At 35.8% G+C, this 13,501-nt stretch overlaps 1 protein-coding gene across 5 annotated transcripts in view; it reads left to right on the plus strand.

The window, feature by feature from the left end:
* The window catches only part of LOC106068019 (serine/threonine-protein kinase MARK2-like), a 74,692-nt gene that overhangs the window by 43,086 nt on the left and 18,105 nt on the right, over positions 1-13,501 (plus strand). For all 5 annotated transcript variants that reach the window (XM_013227307.2, XM_013227301.2, XM_013227303.2 and 2 more), the window contains exons 4-8: positions 3,450-3,619; positions 7,675-7,797; positions 8,585-8,640; positions 9,629-9,782; positions 12,374-12,501. In XM_013227307.2, coding sequence (XP_013082761.2) covers positions 3,450-3,619; positions 7,675-7,797; positions 8,585-8,640; positions 9,629-9,782; positions 12,374-12,501 — 631 coding nt within the window. The remainder of the gene's footprint in view (positions 1-3,449; positions 3,620-7,674; positions 7,798-8,584; positions 8,641-9,628; positions 9,783-12,373; positions 12,502-13,501) is intronic.

Here is a 13,501-nt window from a genome sequence, read left to right on the forward strand (position 1 = left end):
TTTTATTTATTTTTTGTTTAATGCCCTGTCAGCATAAAAGCCGCTCACTTTTGTGCGTTTTGTTGTCGATCTGTCTGTCCGTCACGTTTAGATCGAAAAAAAAAAGACTAAAAGCTATTGAAAATCTGATTTAACCTTGCATTTTCTTTCCAAAACATCGCAATGCAATATCTAATGTATATCTCATTTCATTTTCTTGCTTAAACGTTGCAAAAACTTATGATCAATAATACATTGTTCAGGATTTTTTTAATAAATAGCATATAAACGCTTAATGAAAATCTCTATACTGTCATATTTCATTACCTATAAAATTGTTCTGGATATTATCCGAAGTAAGCCAAACTGTCATGGCCTCACTTTTATGGTGCATAACCCAATGTCTCCCGGGACTGTTGTCCTTAGTAAACCCGACTGCCATAAGATCTGTTTCTATGATTTCGGATCCCATGGAGCTAATAAATCTGTTAGGGCCAGAGTTTCGCTAATGTAAGTCGCATACGGCCTTGTGCTCGAGGACTTTATACCTTTCAGATGAAGCATTGCCTTATGTGGGCTAGTGAAGAAAATAAATAAAAATAAATACTATGTTTAAAATTATTTATTTTAATTATAAGGATAAAAGGAACAAATGTAGATACAAATTTGAAAATAGAAAAAAAAACTAAACACGCCCAGGATCAGAACGTTGCTGCTTAAACACAAACACAAAACTGATATTGGAAGAAATTAGAACGCTTTTCAATTGTCCAATCTTCTATTTGTATGTGTGATATCAAAGAGTAAAAACATGTGTTCCTTTGATTGCAAGGAATTATCAGATAAACGCCATATTCCATTGATTCGAATAATTTCGAACAAATATCTGTTGAGATTTGATTTTGATAGTAATATCGAAAGTGTTGCCATGATCTCACATAAACATTATTAATTGCAAGCAAAGGGTTGGATACATTTTATAGTTTATGCAATTCAGGCAATGTTCTAATCCAAGAAGACACAGTCAAAGTTCTGTTGTAGTAATAACAAAGAAATCCTAGATTTCATTGGCTATTGCTCATTAAAGCTTTACCTCTTCATTGAATAAGTCTTTTTTTTAATAAAATATAGTTTTTATAATTTTAAACTTTTAATTCATGCAAGTATTTCTTTGATTTGTGCTCCAAGTCACTTTGATGAAGATTGACACTAAATGTTTGTACTAGTTTGTACTAGTTTTGTACTAGTTTTGTACTAGTTTTGTACTAGTTTGTACTAGTTTGTTAACTTATCGTGTTTTCCCATTCCTTTAAACCGAAATCATGCAGGGTTTTTTTTTTCGTTGTTATTGATCCGTGTGTGTTGGTGTGTGTAGACTTTTCACTGGTACAATCATTTCAATCAGTAATCACACTGCAGAATGAATTGAGTCACGTGATATTACATCAAGGTATTCATTGTGATAATCTGTAAGGCTCATCAATTTTGCGTGTGTGTGTGTCTTGGCGTGTGTGAGAAAACTCAGGTTAATATTTCTGAACTTCTTCGACAAAAATTAAATGTCAATCATTTCCAAGAAACCGTTTTAATTTGCAGAAATGTACTAAACTTTAATACTACTACCAAATAACGTTAGATCCTGCTAGATAAGATTGTATATGTGTATCTTTGAGTGAAGTCCAGGAAAGAGAAAAGACTAAGTATAATTTTTTTTTTTGTACTTTAAAATTTTTAAAAGGGAGATCATCGTACATATTTTATTATTAATAAACTGCAAATGACTTTGAACTTTGTAACATAAAGGAACATAACTTAATTTGGGCGGAGGGGGAGACACACCGTAATCACACTCATTGTACTTATGATAAATAAATATAAAAATACAATACCTTATAACTTTATGATCCGAAAAGGACAAACTTAAATGTGGAATATAGAAGCAAAGTCCTCCTCACCTCAGACCCTTCGATCTATAGGGGCACATCTGGGTACAATTTGTTTCTGTGGCCCAAGGTTAACGAGGGTGTCATGTGGCCAGCACAACGAACAACCACCATTACTTTCAACAACTAATATCGGTTACCCATTAGACCTGGGGATCTTGGGGAATAAGCACCACTAACAAGATCAGGTTCTTTAACACCGTTGTTAAGCCGATACTACTTTATGGAGCAGAGACCTAGAGAAACACCATCACCACCATGGAAAAAATCCATGTAATCATTAATACTAGCCTGAGGAATATTCTTATGATCCGCTGGCCAGACAAGATATCGAATGAGGAGCTGTGGCAAAGAATAAAGCAGCAGCCTATTGAAGTAGATATCCTTCAGAGACGCTGGAGATGGATAGGCCACACCTTTCCCATCCAACATTACAAGGCAAGCCCTAACCTGGAACACCTTATGAAAGTGGAAGAGGGGACGGCCCAGGAATACATGGCTCCGCGATTTACAAGCAGATGCCAAGCCAATGGGCAAAACGTGGGGACAGAGATGCCTGGAGAAAGCTGGTTGGTGGCCAATGCCCCAGAAGGAACCACAGGCAGAGATTAAAGCTGGGTGGACTCTCAGAAACGCCCAAAGATCCAAAACTATAAATTCAAGTCTTCACCAAGATTCGAAGCAAAGCACCTCCAGATATTTCAGAGGACCATACATTTCCAATTAAGAGTCAAACTTAAATGCCCTATTTCGAAAACTAGGCAAAGACTATTGGTAGCAAATAGTGACAACAGCCTAACCAATGTCGTCACTACAAGGAGATCTCATTAAGGCCGAAGGAGTTAACTCAACCGATCCCTTTAATCGACATACGTAAATGGCTAAGCAAGAAAAGACAAATCTTTTTTTTCCTTTACATCTAAAGTCAACAAATGCAATAGTTTTTCTTGCCATAAGAATATATTGATAGTCTTCTGGTGGGACGTTTGTCATTTATAAGATAAGAGACGACAATATTGTTTTCTTGATAATGTACAAGTCATTCTAATATTGGCAAACAATAAGAGACATATTGATGTAAGGGGAAGTGGTGATACCTTGCTGGTTAGATAGGGGGGGGGGAGGGTAGTCAAATACATGTTAGCTCTATTCTGAACGTTTTCATATTCTATTAGATCTAGTACATTGACAGAATGGAGACATGGTCTAATGATTTGTTTGTCGACTTTGTTAATATCAGAGGGCGGAGTTTAAGCTCGGGACCAAATCGTGCCATTTGTTTCTCCTGGTAAAACCTACACCCTAGCACAATGGTGCCTGGTTTTATTATGAGCAATATTCTTTCTATGTAAAACAGCACCATAAACTATTTTGGGAAGCTAAACTGGCCGTCATACTTTCGATAATTACTATTAATTGATTAACTGATATTTGGACTACCACCGAGGCTCATAAATGTTGATGTCCACTAGTTGTTTCACTTGTATATCGACATAGGGTTATCTTGTCTATTTGTATTTCTTCAAGGTGGCGATCAAAGTGATTGATAAGAAAAGAGCCAAGACCGACAACTATGTCAGAAAAAATCTACGAAGAGAAGGTAAACTTCTTCAGATGATCAGACATCCCAACGTTGTCTCCCTTTACGAAGTCATGGAGACAGACAACTCTTACTATCTGGTCACAGAGTTGTGCAGGTAAATACAACGCCCCAAAGTGAATGTCCATTTCATGGCTGTTCATTGAGTGAACAGAAAACTTTGTTCAAATCAGGTTGAAATGTTCAACGTGCAAGTCGTCGGTCTATCCTTGCATCCGATATTTAGAATACGGAAGCGTTGATAAGTGTCTGGTTATTACAAACTCATATATCAACTCACTCTGTCTTCTATCAACTCACTCTGTCTTCTATCAACTCACTCTGTCTTCTATCAACTCACTCTGTCTTCTATCAACTCACTCTGTCTTCTATCAACTCACTCTGTCTTCTATCAACTCACTCTGTCTTCTATCAACTCACTCTGTCTTCTATCAACTCACTCTGTCTTCTATCAACTCACTCTGTCTTCTATCAACTCACTCTGTCTTCTATCAACTCACTCTGTCTTCTATCAACTCACTCTGTCTTCTATCAACTCACTCTGTCTTCTATCAACTCACTCTGTCTTCTATCAACTCACTCTGTCTTCTATCAACTCTGTCTTCTATCAACTCACTCTGTCTTCTATCAACTCACTCTGTCTTCTATCAACTCACTCTGTCTTCTATCAACTCACTCTGTCTGGACACGTTATCCCTCCCACACCAAATCTCGGATCAAGTTGAACCTTGAAACAATTATTTAAAAACAAACATTGATCCATAAAAATTCATTAACCAATTGTTTGATATCAAAAATGGAAATCGTTTCTACATTGTTAAGTGATATAGTTGTAAGTCTGGAGTTCTTCCATTTAAATAAGATTTTGTTTTTTAGAGAAAGATTTTTTTATACTTTTCTTGTTTGATATTGATGTTGAGATTGTTACAGCTCTCTAATATATAACATAGACACAACACTAGTGTGTCACCACTTGTCCTGGTGTCCCTCGAGTTGGAGTCACATATGAGAAACATACAAACAGTCATTAAGAGCAACCTATAGGCCTACTTTACTGTCTCTTGATTGTATCAAACACGGGCAACTGTTCTCGTGCAGACATCCACACTTCCGGTCATTAGTTCATGCATTCCAACTGACACATACAAGTTGATTATACACATAGACACACATTCATTTTTGAAAGAGTTCTTTATTTGTTGTGATCGAGTGTATCACAGCTATAATACTAAATTCTACATTGCTAATCGAGAATAATCTCCCTCTGCTCCCGCGGTCATCTGTGACATTACTTCATGTAGTTTGAAATGTATAGATTCATTTGTGTACATTTCTTCGCACTATAGAATCTAATTTCTAAGCTCCCACGCTTAGGTTTTTTTTTTCCATTATTATTTTTTTTAAAGTGAGCAGCAATGCTCAGCTGCAGCAGTGATCTTTCAAGATGGCTTCCTCGACATTGTTTGTTTTGTCTAGTTATTTCCAAATCTCTTCCAGTCTTTGTCTTTTCATTTTCGTACGTTTTTCACATTTCTTCGTATCGCTTTCTCTTCTTTTTCTCTCTTACTAAATTGTATATCTTAAATAACATAAACTGCACCTTACAAATCAAAATGTAAATCAAAATGTAACAAAGGTTTTTATGTGATACACTGTATTCTCTAAGTTTGAGTCCTTATAATGCTTTCAATAAAACTTTGGAACTCTAGATCTGTTATTCCTAACAAGTATTCCATACATTTTATTTTAAAATATCAGTTTATGACAATGGAATCATACAGACGTGGCTAGAGGTGTTCTTGTTAAACACACTGCCTTAGAAGGACAGTGCTAAGTGTAAGGAACATGTTCCCCAAGTCTGTCATCGTGTCTCTAGTTCAACCATAATATCACCTTTGAAGCAGTTATCAAGTTCTAGATGTCGTGATAACTTCTGTTACAGTGATGATTACCCTGGCTTGTTTTGATGTAATATTGATCGAAATATTGATTTTCATTTATGCAGTTCCGTTATATAAATGTTTGTATTGTAAGCTGTCTTCATTGTCTGTACAAATAAAAGTCAGATCAGAGAGATACATGAAACTTTTATGTACACAAAAACCAAAAGAAATGAAAATGTCTCTTTTAATCCCTAACCCAATGATTCTCAACTTTTTCCCGTGACGCCCGTTAGTATAAAAAAAGTGTCTGCTACCCCTTGTATTGGATCTGGAAAACAGGGGAGGGCTGTACAACGATATCAAGAGAGATTGACGATGGAGACCTGTTGCCAAGTGATCTTCTTGCATTCTGTGCTGAAAACATGTATTATGAGCTAAAGACATGTATTATGAGCTAAAGACATGTATTCTGAGATGAAGACATGCATTCTCCTAGAGTCTACATTTCAAATTTCGTCGTTATAAATAGAGTACAGGTCAGATAAAGTCAATGGAATGGACACATGAAGATGTGAGAGACATTAGAGGTACATGCACAGCACGTAAGCTTGCATGAGTTGCCACGTCAGACTATTGTTCACGTTTTCATTTTGATACTTTCTTACTTTCGTAGCAAGTTTTCTTTTGGTTTGTCGTCGATTTCATCACCCAAAACGTTTTACATAAACTTCATTCTTGCCGTCATCTTTCAAAAGTAAACGTTGTTTGTGTCCCAAATGTATTCAAGTCTATTGTCAACAAAACAAACTTACAAGCGTACACAATACTGTACTTCCTGATTTTGGTTTAACCTAAAAAAAAAACTACTGTAGTGCTTATGCGTACTTTTGCTAAAGCATCGAAAGTATAGTATGATATTTGGATTATGGTAATGTCCACAATATAGAAGAGTAAATCTAAGCGAAAGAAGCAAATTGCTTTAACACGTAGAAACGGTGACGCAATTTTTTTTTCAAGTTTCTTTTTTTTTGACCCGATCAATACAAAATAATTATAAAGCTCAATCTATTTTGTGGAGCAGTGGGGGTTGGGGCATCTGGAAGGAGGTTTTGGTTCTGCCTTCACGCTTTCAGTAAACACAACTTAGCTCTACTTGGGTTCTGCCTTCTGTGGCATTTTACGTCTAGAGAGACGATCTTTTTCCTTTGCAACTTTTTGTGTGACTAAAGAGGCCAATCCTTGATACACAGCTGCGATCGTAGGTTGGGCATATGTGATCACCAGGCGCCGTTGCATTATCACCCTTCTTTCTGTTTCTGTAGTGTATGGCATCTGCAACTCGAGACCCTTCCTTTATGCTCTCTCTCGATGTAGATATATCCCAGCTGCTAGTGTCGATTTTGAAGAGCTTCTTGTCGCGTTTCAGGCTTTCAGTAAACACAACTCAGCTCTACTTGGGTTCTGCCTTCAGGCTTTAAGTAAACACAACTCAGCTCTACTTGGGTTTTGAACTTGATAGGTGGCCAAGCGTTTTTTTGTCTATTAGTCATACATCAATTTTGTTGTATCAAGACAGCTAAATGCTGTTTGGCACTTAACTGTTTATTGAGTCTGCACTGACCCTAGAACTTACATATGTTATACTATTTGTTTCCAAATCAGGCAGATCTCCGTATAGTTTTCTTTCTATAGGGGGTGTTTTGGGGCCAGAGTCTTGTTTGGGACTCTTGATAAATAATACAGTTTGGAAGGACATGGTCAACATTCTCTGGTGGCTCTCCACAAGGGAAGATTTCACTAGTCCCAATTTTCAGCTTCCGGTTCTGAGGCGAAATATTAGACGCTGGTCATGTCGGGATAGCTTAAAATAAACATCATCTTTCTTGTGATTTTCATGAGACCTTGCCTATTTCTCGTTTATTCTATTCACTATTAGTTTCTTCATTTCTTCCTGATAAAGTGCAATTTTTAATTGTGTGATGTGTGATTGTTCTCCCACACTTGGCAGGTGTGTCAGCCTTCTCATTGCTTTCTAGTTTAAAATGTGCTGGTATCCATTGAAGAAGTCTTCTTGTTGATGCTGTTGACCTTTACAAGGACTTTCCTGAGTTTTTCACATAGGGTTAGGAATTTGTCAAGATTTGGAGGACTGTTTTTGCTTTAGCTTTAAACAATGTGTGGTTCCACCAAAACGTAATGCAGCAACTTCCAGAATGTTCTAGGCTATTATTCGTGTTTTTCATTTGTGTGTGTGTTTTTTTTTCTACAGAGGCGGAGATCTCATGGAGTATATCTCGTCCAAGAAAAGGCTTCCCGAACAAGAAGTGGCCAAATTCATTCGCCAAATATTATCAGCTGTTGATTACCTGCACAGACTTGGCATTATTCACAGGTATACACTTAAATATTTTAGTGTTTATAAATATATAAATATTTGTATACGTGTAATTTTAAAAATAAAATCAATTTCCACTTGATGTACTAGTGGCTAAATATTCATAATTAACATTTCATAAGTTTGTAACTCTTCTAATAAAGAGATGTGATAAATAGCACAACACGTAGGCGGTGAAGGAAAGAGTACTTCTGTTCCTTGCGTTGTCCGTTGTCCTTTTCATGTGTCCACGTCCAACAAAATATCTTCTTCTTATGTCTTACCTTGGCATGGGGCTGACTTTGTACTAAACGGATATAGGCCTACACAGCAATAAGTAATACAATATAATTGTTAGTTCCCCTGGGTCCCATAGGAACACTGAGATCTAACTAACATTAAACAATAAAGGATCTAATAATCAATGAAGTTGACAGTTCTAAAAACTTTAATTGTTTATATTGTCAAACAGCTCGCAACTTTATGTACGAGTTTACGGGTTGAAATGAGAAAAAAAGTTACTTTGTCTATTATTTAAATTTTATACTATGACGATGGTATATGTGTTTAGTAGAAAATGAAAAAAAAAACATTTTGTAATAATAATAATAATAATCTTTATTGTCCCTAAGGAAATCAATCTTATAATTTGTACATTACACCGAACAAAAAATTATAACTATGAAAAAAAAATGTACATTCACACCAGACTCACTCATTATCCGCGTGTCTACAGCTTATATCAGATTGTTTCTAATCTATTTATAGACACCTTCACAGTAATCTCTTATACTTTAATCTTCAGAGATCTCAAAATAGAGAATCTATTATTAGACAGCAACAAAGATATCAAACTAATTGGTAAGTTGATTGTAGTCTAAAACTGCACGAGGGTCTAGTCACTGGGACCTTCATTGCCTGTTAGCACATGAATTTCTCAGCAATCAACCTTGTTCTATGAATTATTCAATTACCTCCCCGTTGTTCAACTTAATATCAAAGTTATCAAACTTTTGGTTTATAAGTTATCAATACATTTTGAAATGAATCAATTCTATTTTTTGTAAAAGTAAAGTACGGAGTCAATGCAGTATTTGATATTACTAGCCACAAATAACTAGCCCACAAAAACCTAGCCAACAAATGACTAGCCCACAAAAAACTAGCCTACAAATGACTAGCCCACAGATGACTAGCCCACAAATGACTAGCCCACAGATAACTAGCCCACAGATGACTAGCCCACAAAAAACTAGCCTACAAATGACTATCCTACAAATAACTAGCCCACAGATAACTAGCCCACAAATGACTAGCCCACAGATAACCAGCCCACAGATGACTAGCCCGCAAAAAAACTAGCCTACAAATGACTAGCCCGCAAATAACTAGCCCACAAATGACTAGCCGAAACAGAGTCCTTAAATAGACATCTAAATCGACCACCGGCGGACAATGGTTATGCCTGCGCTAGATGTGGCAAAATATGTAGGTCACAGCTGGGGCTGCGTACACACGGGAAATACTGCATTTCTCATTAATCTTCCGACCCGAAGACAAGCCTTATTATTATTATTATGTGTATAAGTCATCTTACTAATTAGATGTACATTCTGTATGTATGAAAATAAATTCATAGAATATTTTCAAAGAATGTCAGTGCTTTATATATCAGGTAAAATAATGCTTGGCTTCTTCAACAATTTGTTTCTTTATAAATAAAACAACTCATCTTTACTTTGAATTTGCCGTCTAAGCCATGTTTCCTATTATTTAATACAATTATTTTATTATAATTATTTTATTGTATATGTATAGCCTTGACATATACTGTTTTAATATGATTCAGATTTTGGACTCAGTAATTTCATCAAGGTAGCGAACTCACCAGAGGGAGTGAGAGCTCAGGAGTTTTGTGTGACCCAATGTGGGAGCCCTGCCTACGCCGCCCCTGAATTACTGAATCACGAGAAGTACGGCCTTCAAGTGGATCTCTGGAGCATGTAAGTGAATGCATCTGGTGTGGAGAAAACAAGCAGCTGGGAAAATGTTTTGATGTACAATTGTATTAAAATTAAGCCAACTAAAATTTAAACATAAAAAAGAAATACATATTTAACCAAATCTTACATTTTATTAATAGGCGCATGACGACTCTGCTAAGTAGTAAATAATTTAACAGTAATCGAATTATTAAAATTAAATATATAAAAATGTAAGTTATAATGAGCTCAAACCTAACTAAACATAATGTTCAACACCTTTAAAGAATAAAAATAAGCAGTATATCAGCTTTTAACTTCCAATATTTTAGATTCTGAAGTACTCGCAATGTGTTATTGATCGTGTAAAAGATCCTTTGTATCTCAATATCCAAAAAACAAATCACCCTACATCCCAATATACCTTTTAGCGGCTTCGCTATTAGCGTGCGGTCCGTCTGTTTCATGTATAAGTCTCAAAAACTAAAAACTATAGGTAGCCTATATTCAAACTTTGATTTCGTTATACTTGAGCGTATCGCATAATGCACGCGTCAAGGTCTCATACTTGGTTGGGTAAATAGGATGTTTAGGACTAATTAGCTTCCAGAAAATACGATACCTTGCTCATACTAGTCAAAATAAACATACACATTGTGTACCACTGGAAATAGATTTCTAGCTATTGTCATAAGTTTGATCAATAAATATTAGGTAGGGTATTATACAGGAGAAACTGACCCCACGTCAGTCAGTGGATCAAAATGAGTTCATTGTGTCTACATTTGTGAATCTACTATTGAAGTTAAGCTTTATTGGGTGTCTATAAATTATGCTCAATATTTTTGTGCTTTGAATTTGGGGATTAAAGGGGTTTATTTTGTAAATAGAATTTATGTTCCTTTTATTCACTTCAATTAGTTTCTCCGGGAATAAGGTGACATTTGGGTCATTGTACAAGATTCTGCTTATTTATAAACTTTAAAACCAAAAAAAAGACTCCATCGTAACAGTGTGCATCGGCTGCTATTTGTCTTTTAAAAGTGAACAATCTTACTTACAAAAAACTAGACCTATTCATATATGTAAGCCGTTTTTATTTCTATGTCACTATACCCAAACTTTTTCCTTAACGTAACACTTCGCACTTTCTGACTAATTAGCGGAACACTTTGCTTTTTGTTTTTAGAGAGATTAATTCCACGTACGGGCCTACTAGTTAATTTTTCCAGTAGCTCATGGAACACCTATTCAGGCCTTGCGGAACACTAGGGTTCAGTGAAACACAGTTTGGGAAACACTGTTCTATGATTATACACCATTTATAAATTAGTTACTCTTAGTAGTAAAAAAAAACAAACAAACAAACAATGGGAAAGCTATATAAATGAAAGAATGTATTTTCTGTTGTAGGCCCCACAAGTTAAAAATAATTAATAATTTGACGATGACGTCATCTTTTGATAAAAAAAACAACGATGTTTTTGTATGTAAATATCGATCGCATTTTTTATACCGGATTTAATAGTCAGTATTGTAGTGCTAGGGCAATTTATGACCATTGCCTACTTTTTCAATTAAAAACACTTTACATATGACCAAAGTGAGGACTGCTTCCTATAGATGTACCCATGAGACGAGGCTGTTTATCAAACCCTTGTCAGTTGTTTAACCATCAATTAGTTGATCATTTAATCACGTCCTTCGGTCATGCTCACACTGAACCATATCTTCATGACAGACAGTTCATTGCATACATATAAGTATTAACATTGCAAAACTAATGATAACCATGCCAGTAGGATAAACAATAGGGTTTACCTATTACCTCCCTGCACGCGTTTAATTTTAGTAACCCTCGAAAGGGGAGAAGCAGCTATTTAGTTTTGTGTGGTCTGTCTGTCCGTCCATCCATCCGTCCCTCTGTCTGTCAAGTTTAGATCGTAAAATTGAGAAAAGTTAGTGAAAATCCAATATCATGATATTTTAGATCCAAAGCAAAGGCTCCTTTTTAATTTTCTGTTGAATAGGAAAAATTAAATATGTAAGCAGTGTCTGTCCGTCCATCCGTCCGTCCGTTTCTGTTGAATTGGAAAAATTAAATATGTAAGCAGTTTTTCAGAAAAGTACACAACTTTTAAATAAAAGAGTCCAAGGGAGGTGTAAAACATGTTACTTGTCTAGGGGACTCAAGATCAAATCCAGACTAGTGCAGAACTTTTCTTCTTGCTTTAAGGACATCACAGAAACAACGTAGATATCTCCTCCCCACTTCTGGTCCACTAAAAGGATTGGACCATGGCGCACTGAGCATGCTATAAGCGTGAAAGCTGCTCTTAACGAAAGCGATGGAAATTTTTTTTAGGCTCTATACGTACCAGATTTATCATTGTAAGACTAGACCTAGTACAAGCATTTGTTTACGGTCCAAAATTTATTAGGCATGATTCTTGCAGTGGTGCCTTCTGTGTACGCAAAGGGGCTGGGGGGGGTTGTTGTTCTATTTCTATTGAAGATCTATTTTTGTTAGCAAAACATATAATAGTTCATTGAAAGAAATTCTAATATAACGTGACTCTAATAATATATTCTATACCGTATTTCTATTCTAGTGGTGTAAATATGTTCGCCATGTTAACTGGAGGTTTGCCTTTTACTGTTGAGCCATTCAACATAAAAATACTCTACGCTAAAATGCGCGATCGACAAATGAATCCCATCCCAGATGATTTATCTCGAGGTGAGTCTCTCAGTGTTGTTGTTTAAGCGACTTTATTTTAAGTCCTCACAATGTATCACATCTCTCTCTCTCTGTCTATCTGTCTCTCTCTCTTTCTCCCTCTCTATCTCTGTCAATCTATCTCTGTCTCTCTCTCTCTTTCTCCCTCTCTCTCTTTCTCTTTCTGACACGTCACTCTCAATCCAAGTTTTGAAAGTTTCTAGCCACTGCCTAGTCAAACGTCGACAAACCTTTCTGTCAATGTGACAGCTGATATTTAGACTTTCCTTGGATTGAGCCAACAGGTTTGATGAATTCTATTGGTTTCATCACTATGTAAAACAGCATATCGTACCGACTTAAAAGAAGACACTTTTAAAATAAAAGTAGTCAGTTTCTTTTATTCCAGACAATCTATATATAATTCTCTTCATGGCTCAAGAGTTTGGACACTAAGTAATGGAAAGATCACTCTTTTATTTCTGCAAGTCGGCCCTGAAAAACTAGTACTAATTAGTTTAAGTTATCACTTTCACTCGTGATTATTAAACATTACAATTATAATGGGGCTTGGTGGCCGTGAGGTAAGGCGCTTGGTTTCCTAACCGAGAGATCTCAAATTTGAATCTAGGTAAAGACTGGAACTCTAAGCTTCGGGATGTTTAGGACACCCCTGAGACATCCAAATCTAATGGGTGGCTGTCATACTTTGGGAAGGTAAAGGCGGTGTTGAGTTGATCACTAGTCAGATAAAAAACAAATCAGCTTTACATTATCTACATACGACCTATTGATGTTTCAAAAGATCATCAATTTTTGCTTTTATAAGTAGGTGTAGATTAACAAATGTGTGGTTTTGTTTGCTAAAATATGCAAATGAGTATTTTTGTAAAATATTTTTTATACCTCAGTATAACCTTAATGAACTATTCATGCATTGTTTGGAGGAGCTGCTCAAAAGATTTTGTTTATACAACTTTGAATATTTAATAAATAATGTCATAAATATTGTTCATAATTA

This window comes from Biomphalaria glabrata, chromosome 6 (assembly GCF_947242115.1).
Source record: "Biomphalaria glabrata chromosome 6, xgBioGlab47.1, whole genome shotgun sequence".
Classification (NCBI taxonomy): domain Eukaryota; kingdom Metazoa; phylum Mollusca; class Gastropoda; family Planorbidae; genus Biomphalaria; species Biomphalaria glabrata.